General features: G+C 40.8%; 1 protein-coding gene across 2 annotated transcripts in view; it reads right to left on the bottom strand.

Annotated features, from left to right (window-relative positions):
- nompC (no mechanoreceptor potential C) overlaps positions 1-9,817 on the bottom strand; it is a 77,883-nt gene extending 68,066 nt beyond the window's left edge. The window contains exon 1 of one of the 2 annotated variants that reach the window (XM_028184454.2): positions 9,313-9,817. In XM_028184454.2, the coding sequence (XP_028040255.2) occupies positions 9,313-9,648 (336 nt within the window). In that variant the 5' untranslated portion in view covers positions 9,649-9,817. The remainder of the gene's footprint in view (positions 1-9,312) is intronic. The other variant, XM_028184456.2, reaches the window with a different exon arrangement.
- Between the last annotated feature and the right edge of the window lie 6,932 nt (positions 9,818-16,749).

Below are 16,749 nucleotides of genomic sequence, written 5' to 3'. Positions count from 1 at the left end.
GTCACTGAATGGCTTCTCAAGAGATAGTTTACATAATTTAATAAGACGGGGCACCCATAGACACAGCCTGCTGAGTTTCTCGCCGGATCTTCTCAGTGGGTCGCGTTTCCGATCCGGTGGTAGATTTTGCGAAGCACTGCTCTTGCTAGCAACACCTCTGGTTTGAGCCCCGAGAGCTCACCTACACGCTAGGGCAACGCTGAAATAGCCTTTCAAGGCTATCAGCAAAGGTAGGAAAAAAAAGACGTGGCTAAAATCAGATATTTCTTAGTTCTTCTGTCGCACTCCACTATACCTAATAGTTTGTATAACTTATGCTCAATCATAAAAATAAATCAAAGAATGCAATGAGTAAAATATATGTTTGTTTGAGTGCGGCTTGGTTGGGCTCCTCGCATTGCTGATGTCCATTTGCGACGGTAACCACTTACCACCAGGTGGGCCCTATACCTTTTTACCTACAATGGCAGAAAAAAGTAAACTATGTACTTAGAACAGTTTGTTCTCTGATGAGTTCACTCTATAGATCTAAATATATTTTTTTTCTTTGGTGACACCCCTACATGCAACCTTTACTTTTAAACATCTCCATAGGGTCCCTATATGGCACGTCTATGTAGATTTATCTCGTTTTCAAGGAATTTCAAAGAAACGATAAAGCAATACAATTTTTAATAACCTATTGTTCAAAACAGTTTTAGAATCGCAATTCCTTTTACAAAAAAACAGAGGTTCTCAATTCAGAAACCATCGCTTAGGTACCTACCTAGTTCAAGCTAGGTACGCATGAAGTCTATTTTTGGACTTAACGTTCACGGCACTAGTAGCGTGTTCTTAAATATACTCAATTAGTGCTATGTATTACCGTTGGCCCTCGACGAAAGTATGTCAGACGAAGTATAAAGCGAAATAGAGATGTTTAATGGCGGTGAATTAGTTACGCTTGTCTTTTTTTTAATTGGAACTGTGTTCGTTGTATTTGGCCAAGTGTTAAAGCACGGAGTGGGCTACAGACAGTACCGTCTTTACCATAAGGGCACACGGGGCCCGTGCCCAGGGCCCCCATTCTCAGGAGGCCCCCAAGGACCGACAATTTGGTTACCAACTGTAGTCGAGAGTGGTCATTTTCGCAGCTTAAGAGAATAAAAAATGAATTGCGAACAACAAGGTTACAAGAACGGCTGAGTAATTTGTCAATTATGGGCATAGAAAGTGACATCCTTCAAAAATTTACTTTAAAGATATAATGGAATATTTTGCTCAACAGAAATCCCGAAAGAAACCATTATCGTAATCGTAACCAAAAAACCAGCAGCATTCTAATATAATTAATATTATTATATCATACTGTATTTGATTACCTATAATAAATGGTCATTCATACTCAGTAAAAAAATGTTATTATAATTCGCTTTTTTTACTTTCCAAAAGGGCCTCAAGTTCTTGTGTGCCCAAGGGCCCCAGCCTAGTTTAAGACGTCCCTGGCTACAGAGAGAGGTTTTTTAATCTATATAGCATAAAAGCGAAACGCTATTAATTCGTCAAAAAATCTCCGGAACTATTCGTCTGAAGTCAGGAACTTTAAATCTGATACAGTTATTGCTTTTACTGTGTAGGCGCCAATAAAGAAATCATTTTACGTAAACCCTGTTCAGAATGGATTGTTCATTTATCATCGCATACATAATAGCAACGCGTACATATAATAACGGTTGCCATGGTAACCGTTGTTATGGGCGCTGATAGTTTATAGACCAGAATATGACACAGGAAACGTTTGTTTTGGGAAACAAACTAAGCTCTGGCAACCATTTCTTTATTGTTAATACAGATGCAATTATCCGCCATGTTCTATTTTCCGACTTTTTTTTTTATCAGAATTATTTTTAAAAACTTCAATGTTTGTACTGTATTTTCTGTTTTTTTTTCACTGTTGTAATAATTTTTACTGCCGTTGTAAGCAGACAAGCTTACGGATCACCTGATGGTGAGTTATAACCGTCGCTCAGCAATGTCAGAGCTGCAGCCAAGCCACCGCATAATGCTAACTTATAAAAAGCCTTTACTGGTGGTTGTGACCTCTTGTGAGTCCGCACGGGTATGTACTACCACTCTGCCTATTTCTGTCGTGAAGTAAGCAAGCGTGAAGAAGGTTTGAAGGGTGGGGCAGCCGTTGTAACCTTAGAACTCATATCTCAAGGTGAGTGGCGGCATTTACGTTGTAGATGTTTATGGGCTTCGGTAACCACTTACCACCAGGTGGGCTACGAGCTCATCTACTCATCTATGCAATAAAAAAATAAAAACGTGAGCCGTGTTATCGATCACCCGCTTAAGCATAAATAAAAATATCAATTGAATGCAATCGCTAATTTACCTTATTAATTAAAGTTTTTAATTCAAACTACTTTTATGGCAAAATCTCTCTCAAAAAAGTTTTCATTTTTTTTAATTTTCGAAAACTTTACAGTTTTCCAAAATAAAATAAAATGAAAACTTTTTTATATGAAAAATGATATGAAATGAAATGAGTTGAGATGATATGGGATGAAATATAATCTCAGCAAAATGGTGGTCATTTACTAAGATTTTTTCAGTGGACTTTTTGGAGGATGCCGAGAAGTTACGTCCAGCGGCTTTGTTTCATTTTCCCACATTTGTGCACTTTCACTGTAACACTTTCGAGGATATCAAACAGTTAATAAACCACCATTATTACACATTTAAACCCGAAGAAACACTAAATAGACAAAATAAAACAAATCACACAACTTCACTCCTCGCGTTCCCGCCAAAAAGTCCATCTAACACCTTTTTTTTTTTAAGAGATTTTATGACCTGGTAACTGAGACCTTTAAGTCATGTCTTATTTTAATTTATATTCATATTTTTATGAAAAATGATATTATGGAGTGAAATGAAATGAAGATGATTAATTTGAGACATTAATCAACTGGGATGAAATTAAATGAAATGAAATGAGATGATACGGGATGAAATATAATCTCAGTAAAATGGTGGTCATTTACTAAGATTTTTTCAGTGGACTTTTTGGAGGATCCCGAGAAGTTACGTCCAGCGGCTTTATTTCATTTTCCCACATTTGTGCACTTTCACAGATATTAAACAGTTAATAATCCACCATTATTACACATTTAAACCCGAAGAAACACTAAATAGACAAAATAAAACAAATCACACAACTTCACCCCTCGCGTTCCCGCCAAAAAGTCCCATCTAACACCTCAGTTGCCCGTGACCATAGATTATATATACACTTGATATTTAAGATCCATGACCAGGAGAACTGTGCAGTATACTTGAAACTGACATAAAGGCATAACTATTGCCATAAAAAAAACTGTGCAGTATTCGAAACAACGGAGATAACATCGAGAGATGATTTAAGCAACATTTTTGCCATTTTACAGGAGAGCCATTTAAAGGCTATAAAATTTGGAAAAAATATCACAACGAAAAAACTTCATCAGCTATTTGATTGGAGTTATCTTAATTGAAGTTCGATTAAAACATCGAACTGTTGATGCTAATACCAAATAAAAGGAACCTTGAATTACAAAGTTAAATGTCGCTTATTAAGCGAAATGTCGCTTAAACCAAGTGGCTTTTCAAACCTCGATAAGTAATTGAAGAAGTTACGATGATAGTTTCTAATGTATTATCGTACGTATTCACTAGCTAAACTCCGACCTAGCTTTGCTGTGTGTGTTATCAGATATTTATAATGCAATTGGATATTGTGAAAAATTTGTTTATTTACATGGGTGATAGTGAACGCACCATGGTATGTTACAAATGAAAGAATCCATTATGATCTTGCCATAAGAAAAGGCAAAGATGAAGTAATCCATCGAGCTAAAGCCTATTGTGTAAGATTGGAAGCCCATCCGAATAACCTTGCTAAGCATTTAATGGACAACCAAATGACTATAAGAAGACTCAGAAGAAGAGTGCCTCAAGATCTACTATGATCTACTGTAGATTAATTGATACGGACATGTCAATGGACATTGTGCATGCACCGCCGAAATTGTTTTTCGCAAAACTACGGTTCAATGTCTTACAACAGCTAACTGTATAGAAAATGAAAAAATAATAATTACATGGGCGTTAAATTTTTTTGGGCGGAACTAAATAAACGCACGTCGCGTCGCTTGGGTAATCGATACGATAGCTATGGAGACATCACTCTTTTTCTTCTTCTCGCTTCGATTTAGAATTTTACCCCTAGATATAATGACAATAAAAAGTCGCAAGATCCGCAAACCGTACTAATAGTTTCAATTACGCCAACAAATCTTGAAAACCCAAGTCGATTACAAAGAATAGTCGTTAAACTAGTTAAACAAATTAACCTTACACATTCACTTGTGTATTCGCGGTAATCGGTGTGCATAGAGCGAATTTTTTAACGTTCTCGATAGCGTAAAAGTTAACTCGAATTTGTATGCAGTTGGATCAGCGCCCCTAGCGGCATACGTAGGCGAACGTTCCAATTACATACAAAGTTAACTTTTACCCTATCGAGAACGTTAAAAAGCTCGCACTAAGCACACGGGTTTCATGATGAAGCGCAGTTTCAGGCTAAGGAAGCGATAATGAACAAAGTTACGAAACTGCCAAAGTTTGTTTTAAAATTACATTTAACCTACAAAACGTGGTAAAACTGTTGTTTTTCTATTACTAATCGATCTAGTAGTTAATTGTCTCGTTGTTTAATCGAATAGTAATGAACGGTCGGTTCGCTCTTTTGTCCTCTATTTTATATTAGCTTTTGCCCGCGACTTCGTCCGCGTGGAATAGTTCACAAATAATGCTTTGTTTTAGAACAAATTTGGTTAGCATAAGAAACGTTATAGTGAGCCAACCTTAACATATAAGACATATGCTGTCGCGAACTTTTTTTAGATCTTTTAAAGGGGAACAATTCTGTCATATATTATTTTAGCGAAACTTTAAACGTTACTGCAGCGCACGCCGGGAAAAGCTCTCAAAAGGTAAAAGTCCGATAAGTCCGATTTTGAAATATTCATTATTGGTGCTCCGCTTGTATTGGTCTTAGCGTAATGTTATATAGCCTATATAGTTATATAGCCTGTCTCGATAAATGGGCTATCTAACACTGAAAGATTCAATTCCAATTGAAAGATTCGATTTTCAAATCGGACCAGTAGTTCCTGAGATTAGCGCGTTCAAACAAACAAACTCTTCGGCTTTATAATATTAAAGTGTAGATACATTTATGAGAACGGTCAATTCATTCCTTGTCGTCTGGTTCGTGTCCGTCTTTTAGGAAGTCAAAAAATCTACTGCCAGCCGCTAGTCACGTACGCCCTCGTTCCATTTCTCTCTTTATTTTTTGAATTCTTGTCAAGTGTCTGTCTTAGTCTGTGTCTATGTCTAGTCGTTGTAGGTCTTATGTCCTGTCAAAGAGGTTGCACGCCACGACAAGTAAGTTAATAGCAGATTATCTTAATGTAGACGGACCACGGTTAAAGATACTCAGTGTTTCGATTGTTTATAGTTGTATTTATATTTTAAAAACATATAAAATATTAGCTTGGATCCGTTAGATGTGTAATGTTTATCTGTTTGATTCTCTAATTTCATTTGTATAGAAAACAGCAGGATTACAAAAGTCAGATTTTTATAAATAGGTACAAAATAAAGTTGCGTAAAACTCAAGTGCCTAAAAATCAGTGGAACCTAGCTTGTGTTCATGAAGGGCTTCCACAGAGGGGAAATGACATATAGAGTCGTAAATAGGTTTCGTCATCCTGCCTATTACGAAGCAATCGTACGCAATCGCAATTGCAAACCAGTTTGAATGAGACAACCGTTATACTATTTTAATACAAATGAGACAATGACCTCATGTCCCAAAGTGAATTGTTTGAGATGATCGGAGTAGAGTTTCGTCCATACTACCTGGAGCGACTACGTTCATCGACAGTACGTTTCCAGAGATCTTTTTTGCCACGTACCATCTGGCTTTGGAATGAGCTCCCCTCCATGGTGCTTCCCAAGCGCTATGACATGTCCTTCAAACAAGGCTTCTGGAGAGTAGTTAACGGTAGGTAGCGGCCTGGCCCTGGCATTGCTGAAGTCCATGAGCGACGGTAATCATTCACCATCAAGTGAGCCGTATGCTCGTCTGCCTACAAAGGCAATAAATAATAAAAGCAAGCTTAAATTTACCATGAAATTTGTCTTGTGTGAAGTTTAACGTTTGCAAACTTTAACGTCAACGTCAAATAAATGTCAAATATATAAATATTTTTTACATTTCATAAGAACTAATAAAGCCTTGTAATATTCATTTTCTTAGTCGTTTTACATTCTTGGCAGAGTGGTCGTGATCACCAGTTCGGATCATGGTGAGTTTTTTTATTGTTGCTTAGATGGTGGACGAGCTGACAGCCCACCTGGTGTTAAGTAGTTACTGGAGCCCATAGAAATCTACGACGTAAATGCGCCACCCACCTTTAGATAAGTTCTAAGGTCTCAAGTATAGTTACAACGGCTGCCCCATCCTTCAAACTGAAACGCTTTACTGGTTCACTTCAGAAATAGGCAGGTTGGTGGTACCTGCCCGCGCGGACTCACAAGAGGTCCTACCACCAGTAAAGCTCTTCACAAAACTTCGCCATTCCTCGCGTACCGCGGCCCTCCTTGTGCACTCGTTGACAGGACCGTATAGAGATGCTTTTATTTGGTCGGTCCATCGTAACAGTGATCTGCTGCGCGATCTCATTCCCTCTATCCTGCTCTGCTTTACAAGGCGCTCAACTGTATTGTCATCCCGTCGCGACACATGTCCGAAGATAGTGAGAATGCGACCCTAAATGACGGAGAATAGACGCTACTTAATGCCGAGTTCCTGAAGAAAAGATTGATTCGTTCTAAACTCCACTCACTCTATTTGCAGCATTCTTCTCCAGCACCATATTTCGAAAGCATCTATCCTCTTTTTCTCAATTTCTCTTAATGTCCAGGTCTCAGCAGCGTAAAGAAAAACGGATCAAACGAGCGCTCTTCTTACAATTTTTTTTTTGTGTGATTGTAAATTAATATAAATATTTATTATGTTTCAAAAGTTTTTTTTTCAAATAAACACATACGAGAATTTAAAAAAATGCTTTCTGTGTTTTACCGGTTTTTCCCAGTTTTTCTTTTTCTTTGTAAGCGATGTTAATCCGTATTGACATTCAATGAATATGTTACTTAATTACTGACATCAGATTAATTAGACGATTTTAATTCTTAGTGTATGACCTGAAGAGCTAGAGGTACCGTTGTTTCTCATTTGTTTTTTCGAAGTTCGATATATTTCACGATGCTCGATCGTGATTTCCGTTAGTAATCAGATTAAATTGATAACGTTAAAAGCCTAGTCCGATAATTCATAATCGTAGTTACAAAATCGCTAATAACCAATACGAACGAACTAGCGGCCGGACATATTTAGTCAACACACAACACAACACAACAAAGTTTAAAAATAAGCGTATTATTTAGTGTTGAACCAACTCTTTTTATCATAGCTAAGTCTAAATTAAAATGGTGCAATTTTCGTGGCCTTCGTAGCATGCACGATTGCTTCGCGACCGAAATAGGCAGGATGGTGCTAACTAAGGCGGTGATCGCCTATACGTATCTTTGGCCCGTAAGATATCACTACATAGTATAAAACAAAGTCGCTTTCTCTGTCCCTGTATCTGTCTGTCCCTATGTATGCTTAAATCTTTAAAACTACGCAACGGATTTTGATGCGATTTTTTTTAATAGATAGAGTGATTGAAGAGGAAGGTTTATATGTATAATAACATCCATTAAATAGCGGAGAAATCGAGTCGCTAGTTTATAATATTTGAGAATTATTTATAGAGTTATTTAAGAAGTCTTGGTTTATAAAGTCCAAAACATACAAAAATTTTCATAGGGTTTTTCTATTGCCCTTGTAGGCAAATGAGCGTACGGCCCACCTAATGGTGAGTGGTTACCGTCGCTCAACAATGTCATGAATTCGAATTATGTAGCGATGTTTTTTTTATTGCTTAGATGGGTGGACGAGCTCACAGCAGTGTCAAGTGGTTACTGGAGCCCATAGACATCTACAACGTAAATGCGCCACCCACCTTGAGATATAAGTTCTAAGGTCTCAAGTATAGTTACAACGGCTGTCCCACTCTTCAAACCGAAACGCATTACTTCTTCACGGCAGAAATAGGTGGGGTGGTGGTACCTACCCGCGCGGACTCACAAGAGGTCCTAACATCAGATATTATGACCGTATCCAGATTGATTAAAAAAAATTTGAGCATAGATAATTATTGTACGTTCACTCGGGTCTATACATCTAAAATATGTTAGAATAATATCGTGCAAAAAAACCGTCAAGTCGTTGACATAATTAACTACTACCACTATTTTGAACTCCAGTTGTTGCTGTCTACGAAAACTGTAAAATATTCGATTAGTCGGTAAAATGATTAAATTCCAAATAATATATATATTAATACGTGAATCAGAAACTTTGTATCCCTTTTTACGAAAATTGCGCAGACGGAGGAGTATGAAATTTTCCTCACTTATACAGAATATAGAGAAGAAGTGCACAATGCTAATATTTTTTTTAAATAATGCATAAAATATACATTAAATCGATAAAGAAAACATTACTATACACAATACCTAGCATGTATTTGACGCACACACGCATGCATACTATTTATTGTCAAACTTTTGTTCTTGACGTCTGTGGTCAAATTGAGAATAGATTAAATATTGTTTGTCTTTATTAATATTTTTTTATAGTGTAGCCTTGGCGATTATAGAATTTGTGATTATAGAAGTATAAAATACAATCATAATAGTGTACAAACTTAGAATTCCAATTAATTATTATAGTCGAATTTCGACTACTGCGGGACCTCTACTAAACTATAGATTTATCTCTAAAAGTATACATAAGTAAGTCTTCAAGCTCGGCAAGTCAAAAAATATCTTGATAAGCTTCGTATTATTATTACGTGCCTGATTCCAAGAAAATTATAATTGTAAGTCTCGGGAGCTAATGGGTATTTGTGCGTGGAAAGGGTACAGTAGAAAACAAAAGGCCTTGGAACGCCCACACACCGCTCCAGTATTAACTAAAATCACAAATTTCAAGTAATCAAAAGCTTATAATATGAAATTATCATTATTGACATTTACGAATTTCCCCAAACGCGGTTGATGCTGAATGTTCTTCGGGTGAATGATAACACAAGACAATACTAAATCACTTACGGGATCAAGTATCCCCGCCATAGGGACACTGATGGCATCTTCTCCCCCAGCAGCCACCAGCTTCTCCAAGACCTTGAGCGTTTGCTCGACGGCCGGCCATTCTCCTTTTTGGGCCAAGGTCAAGATCTTCCCGGCCACGTCGCGAATATTGACACCGGCGCTGGGCGGCTTGACCACCTCCGCTCCATTGACTTCCTTGACTTCCTTCTTCTCTCCATTGTTCGAGGCCGTTTCGTCTTTCTCTTCTGCAGGCTTCGCAGGTGCGTTCTTGTCTTCTTCGGTGTTCTTCTTTGGCGGGCCTTTGCCGCCCTTTTTGCCGCCCGCGGCCTGCGACATCCTCACACATTAGTAGCACACGGTATCACCGCACTCGGAGTCACGGGGGAGCACATTGGTTCCGTGCGAGTGTTACTCGTAGGGCGGGCGGAGCATGACTGCGGCACGACTGCGTGGCTCCAGCCGATTTCTTGCATGATACGGGTAAATAAAGTGGAAAGGTGCCCCAGTCGGATTTACAAACAAACTTTTTTCAGCGATGTCTCAGAATGTCCCATGCATTGACCCATTTTTTAGTGTTTAGGGGAAGAGTGACTCGGAAACGAGCAGATTTATGATTACGTTTAATTTGAATGGCTATCATCTATCAAACTTATGTATATATACCCATATACATTATCTAATAGGCATAATTTTTGTAGAACATGAATATACACTTAAGAAAGTATAAGACGTTCTTATGAATCGGTAAACATGCATGTAAAACTTGATTGCGAGTGAAATATTTACATTAAGTGCGGGAAATGTTCTTAAAAACTTAAATCAACTGTGCCAGACCTTAATTTCTCGATACCAGCGCCGCAGTCCACTTCTTCCTACGGGAACACTGCTTCAATAGTATTTTTTTGTAATGAAACTTCTAACCGATTGTTTATTTATTATTAAAACCCATACTCATAATTATAGTTTTTGTAATTAGCAGTGGTAGGGCGTCTTGTGAGCCCGGAACGTTAGGTTCCACCACCAGTAATGCATTTCGGTTTGAACAGTTGGGAAACCAGTGATGGGTCTTGTCGCCATTGTAATGTAAAATTAAGGCTTAGATCTCAAGTCTCAAGGTGAGTGGCGGCATTCATGTAGCTGATGTCTATGGGCTCCGGTAGCCCCTTAACACCAGGTATACCGGGAGCTCTTTGACCTATCTAAGCAAAATCTACGAATTTTACTGTGAGCACAGTACAGCAGGACATTGCCATTGATGCAGTTCTGATTGCCATTCTGCTGTTTGCTTGATTCTGTGTGATTCATTAATTCAAAGCTACTAAGACTTCGGGTTATTACCTCAAAGTGGATGGTGGATTTCAAGATGTGGTAACTATGGGCTCATTCCATAATAACTATTGAACACCAAATAATTAACATAGCGGCTCACCAATTTTAAGTCACCTCAGTAGGTTTTCTAGTCACCGGCAGAGTTAATCCTTACGATTAGGTATTCTACTAGGACCCAGGACCATGGTGTCAATTTTGGAATATTTCTGTCTAGAAATCTATGGAATACCTACGTTCAGCAACTGACGTGATGATGACTTTGTGGCGGTAGTTATCATACAACACAAGATATTTGATAGATACCTGAATCTCACTTACGACATTTTCAAGATATGTTTGCATGTATACAGTTACGAATTCCAAGTTCTTATAGCAATATAAACCGCTCGGTGGAAAATCTTTCCTTTGCCGTAAAACCTCCTACAATTTAAACATGGAGTTTTGTCACCAAAAAATAACGATAAAAACAATTTTATTAAAGAAGTTAAACGAAAAACAGCACACTCATTTGGATTCGTGAATAACAACTTCTTTACAAAGGAAAGCAATCGATTTAATGCTTTTTCTTTTTAAGTTACAGCACACAGTATACGTTACGTTGACATAATTCGTACCCACAAAGAGCCAAGACCAAAGGCCAAGACTTATTCAATTCAAATAACACTAGACCAGCATTGGCTCTCCACTTTGACTTCTGTTACGTGATAAAAATTACCGTCGTATTATCCATCGAAAAGGCTGCTGGCGTAATTTGGTTTCGTCAATAAAAACCGTCCTACGAAACCTATAAAAACATTTTTGGTTTTATATTAATGACCTCAAACTAGATCGGACGGGGTGACCTTGTTTCTGATGAAAAACACATATCCAACGCGTTCGGACCCTCCTGATGATATCGGGCAGGTCGAAGAAATTTGCATGTTTCGTCACAAGAAAACGGGGGTGGTGGGTCGCGTGCGCCACGCGCCACTTCCGGCGGGGGATCCGCGACCTCGATACAACCCGCTTCAGATATCCTCAGCTTTGCCGCTCTGTGTCCATACTATGTGTCTACATTAACACTTGAACTTTGAAGTCGTCGTGGCCTAAAGGATAAGACGTCCAGTGCAATCGTGTGTAGCGATGCACTGGTATTCGAACCCCGCATGCGGGTACCAATTTTTCTAATGAAATATACTTAGCAAATGTTCACGATTGACTTCCACGGTGAAGTGAAGTGACATCGTGTAACAAAAATCAAACCCACAAAATTATAATTTGCGTAATTAGGTACTGGTGGTTGGACCTCTTGTAAATCCGCACGGGCAGGTACCAACACCCTGCCTATTTCTGCCGTGAAGCAGTGATGCGTTTCGGTTTGAAGGATAGGGATAACAGGGCCCTGAAAATGCGATACTTTAAGAAAATATTTTTTGTATGGAAACTAGCGTCATCTTTTTTTTTTTTTATTGCTTTTGTAGGCATACGAGCGTACGGCCCACCTGATGGTAAGTGGTTACCGTCGCCCATGGACTTCAGCAATGCCAGGAGCAGAGCCAAGCCGCTGCCTACTGCACAATACTCTCTCATCTTGTAGCGGATGCCCTAAACTTATATATTGTTAAAGTTAAGGCATTTAAATAATGTATAACTAAACACATAAAATAAAAACAATTAATCATACAAGGCTTTATTTGTTATAGACAAATTAATTTAATTTTGTTTATTTGTGGTTTCTGAAAATTTACAAAATCCTTCCTTAAAAATAAAATATAGGATAGGTAATATGTTACTGCCATCAAGAGCGATGAGAGACTAATCGAAGCGAAGCCACCTAGTGGCCGAAACCCGTAAACATTTTTGTTGAGTACTTGAGTTTCTTATCTATAACTAATTTATGTGTATTATCTATGACTGATAAGCGAGGGCGTGTGGCTATTACGATAGTCGCTTTTGTTTCAACATGAAATAAACCTTAAAACAGGTAAATATAGATTATTTTGGTCTAGTAGTGGGTGTTGCAACACTACCAGACGGCGGCGTGCCGGCACTTGTTTTGATTCGTTTGAAAGCACACTGAACATCATTGCGAATTCGGCTGTTTGAATTATAAAATTAAGTTCAAATTGACATGGACGAACGAGTCATTTCTCAACGGCACGTTCGCAATTTGAGCTCTAACGCTCTGCTAAATAGTATTTTTGCAAAGTAACTCTTGACGCAATTAATTAAGTATTATACTTGAGTAAAAATCTAAATATGAAGTAAATCCACCTTTCTATTGGTTCAAATGATATAAAAAGTAATATTTGATTTGTTATTAGCTGCCACAATTATTGCAATTATTGCGTTCCTATGTTAACATGTCTTTATAAATGTTAAGTCAATGTTAAAAAAATGGAAATTGTCAAAAAAATTTACATCCCATTAAAAGCGACCAATCAGCTTATCGAGTTAGAGTGGAAGTTGATTTTTTTACAATTTCCATTTGCTTAATTGGAACGCCAAATTTAAATGTATAAATATATTAACTTTTTGCTTTTTTTCCCCACCTAGTAGGTGAGTTCACGGGGCTCAAACCTGACGTTGTTGCTAACATGAACCCTAGTAGGAGCCGTGCTTCACAATCCACTCGTAAAACCACTTGGTGGACTCTAAATCCAGGTCGTCATGAAGTATTTTAACAATATTGTACCTATCCTATTTTAACCGCCGCTTACTAGAGAGCGCTAGTGTAACGATTGCACACGTGCACTACATTGACTAGAGACACCATTGCTGGTACGGCTCTGTAAAGAAGTAGTATGGGTAGCAAGCCAGCACTAGCACCGCACCGCACCATACCATACCATACCATACCATACCATAACATAACATACCATGCCATACCATGTCATACAATACCGTACCATGGAAAAAAAGTATTAAAATTGTGTGACATTTTTTTACCACCTTATTAGCTCACATTTCGGATACCAATGTAACGTTTAGGTTTTTTTTTTTTTTTATTGCCCTTGTAGGCAGACGAGCATACGGCCCACCTGATGGTGAGTGGTTACCGTCGCCCATGGACTTCAGCAATGCCAGGGGCAGAGCCAAGCCGCTGCCTACCGCTTAATACTCTCCACAAGCCTCGTTTGAAGAAGGACATGTCATAGCGCTCGGGAAACACCGTGGAGGGGAGCTCATTCCATAGCCGGATGGTACGTGGTAAAAAAGACCTCTGGAAACGCACTGTGGATGACCGCAGTGGCTCCAGGTAGTATGGATGAACTCTACTCCGGTGGCGGGAGGTGCGATGGTAAAAACGAGATGCCGGTATCATCTCGAACAATTCCTCAGAGCACTTCCCATTGAACACACGGTACAAAATATAGAGGGAACCGAAGTCCCTCCGCAGACCCAGAGGTTCCAAACGATCCGTGAGACCGGGATTATCGACAATCCGAACGGCCCTCCTTTGTATGGAGTCAAATGGAAGAAGCTAGTATTTGGGAGCCCCGGCCCAGAGATGGGAGCAGTACTCCACGCGAGGCCGGACTTGTGCTTTATAAAGCAAAAGCCTTTGTCCAGGCGTGAAGTACCGCTTCGCTCTGTTGAGGACTCCCAGCATTTTGGACGCCAACTTGGCTTTGCCTTCCAAATGACTCCGAAACTGGACATCACTCGAAATGTCGACCCCAAGTATCCCAATACTCTCGGAAGGTTGCAGGGATACTTCTTGGAATTGCGGCGCCATGACAAAGGGGTCCTTCTTCGCAGTGAACGCGCAAACTTGTGTCTTTAAGGGGTTGAATTGAACTAAGTTCAATTCACCCCATTTAGAGACTCGCCCTAGAGAGTTCTCCACTTCAGACACAAGTTTTGATCGTCTCTCTTGCACCACGCTCCGAGAGAGACTCTGATGGCCGATATATCGCGCATCCCCCGTGCTGTCATCCGCATAGCAATGCATGCCATCAATAGACATGTCATTGATATACAGGATGAAAAGCGTGGGGGAGAGCACCGAACCTTGTGGAACGCCAGCGTTAATGGTCATGGTATCAGAACAGTCACCATCTACAACGACCGTGATGCTCCGCCCATCCAAAAAGCTAGCGATCCACTTGCAGAGACCCTCGGGGATTCCGTAAGATTGTAGCTTCGACAGAAGTGCCCTATGCCAGACCCTGTCGAAGGCCTTCGCGATATCAAGGCTCACAGCAAGAGCCTCGCCCTTGCTCTCCAAGGCTTCAGCCCACCTGTGAGTAAGGTATACAAGAAGATCGCCAGCTGAGCGACCGTGACGGAAACCGTACTGTCGGTCACTGATCAGCTGGCGATCCTCCAGATACTTCAGGAGTTGTATATTAATTATTCGCTCCATCACCTTGGAAAGCAAGGAAGTTATAGCGATAGGCCTATAGCTCGATGGGTCCGACCGGTCACCCTTCTTGGGGATAGGGTGGACGTGGGCAGTCTTCCATGAAGACGGAACCCTGTTAGTGCAATAAGAGAGGCGATACAAACGCGTTAGCGCAGGCGTCAGCTCAGGAGCGCACGTTTTCAGAACCACTGCAGGGATGCCGTCTGGCCCGCTCGACTTATGGACGTCCAGGAGTCGGAGTTCCCGCCTGACTACACACTGTGTAAAGCAGATCTCCGGCAGGGAACTATCACACCGGAGGATGTTCGGTGGTGTGGCACCCCCGTCGTCCACAGTCGAGTTCGAGGCGAAGATTTTGACCAGAAGGTCAGCCTTCTCTTTCGCACTATGGGCCAGACTGTCATCGGACTTGCGTAGTGGTGGGAGACTAGACCTGCAAAAGTTACCTTCTGCAGCTTTGGCGAGCGACCAAAAAGCACGGCTCCCAGAGGGATAGCTCTTCAGTCGCTCGCCAATTCTAGCAACGTGCTCCGATTTCGCCCTGGCAATAACCTTCTTGTAGGACCTGGAAGCGGCGTTATATTTCCGCCTTTCCTCTGAGATGTTAGGATCCCGACGTCTCCTAGCATCATCCCATGCAACGTATGCGGACCTCTTGAGGTGTGCAGCATCCCTGCTGGCATTGTTATACCAGGGTCTGCTGCGACCCCCAACGGGCACTTCAGAGGAGGGGATAAACAATTCCATCCCCTGGAGCACCACGTCTTTAAGACGGTCCGCACAGACATCAGGATCAGCAGAGGAAAAGCAGAACCGCCCCCATGGGTAGGATGCGTAAAATTCACGCAATCCATCCCAATCTGCTGACATATACTTCCAAACTCTTCGATACCTGGTCGTCGTTCGACGACTAGGACGAGAGAGTGGTGTGGCAGCACGGATAAGGCAGTGATCAGACGATCCAAGTGGAGCGTCGACCACCACACTGTATCCGGCTGGATCGGTGGTCAGCAGAAGGTCCAACAGAGAAGGCTCGTGCCCCTCAATATCTGGGACACGGGTGGACTGTGTCACCAGCTGGGAGAGGCCGTAGGCCAAGGCGAAATCATAGGCAGCCTGACCCGGGAGGTCAGTGGTTCTGGACCCCAACCACTCTTGGTGGTGAGCGTTAAAGTCTCCAAGAACCACCACCTCCGCAGATGGGTACTGCTCAAGCACGCGGTTAGTCCCCTCTTGCACATGCTCTATCAGAGCTGAACCTGCATCACTGCTGTGGGACCTGTACAGGCACGCGTAGACTCGGGTACAACCCCCGTGATCTACGCGCAGCCACAAGAGGGACAGGTCCCGTTGTTCGAGGCTTCGTAGTCGGCGACAACAGACATCAGCCCGGACGAATACACACACCCCGGCTTTACGCAGGAAGTTGTGCTCCAATACGTAGCCGGGGTATTCAAGGTACGAAGTATCATCCGGAGCAGATATCTGCGTCTCCGTCAGAAAAAGGAGGGCAGGCTGCGCCGTCTCAAGATGGTGGTGTACGGCGTCGAGGTTGCTATGTAGACCCCTTACATTGCTGAAATCCACATTAAATGTGGAATGGGGAATCGCCGACAAAACCCTTTTCCTTTTTCGAACTTTCATTATTTTAAAGGTAAAGGTAAAGGTTTAATGTTGTATTAAACTATTAAACATACAATATAACGAGCGCGTTGTTGTATAATAATTATCTTACTAATATACTCGTAGATAACACATTC

Source organism: Bombyx mandarina, chromosome 12 (genome assembly GCF_030267445.1).
Source record: "Bombyx mandarina strain Sakado chromosome 12, ASM3026744v2".
NCBI classification, from domain to species: Eukaryota; Metazoa; Arthropoda; class Insecta; order Lepidoptera; family Bombycidae; genus Bombyx; species Bombyx mandarina.
Note: the sequence above shows the minus strand (reverse complement) of the source record. Positions and strands in the feature narration are given on the sequence as shown.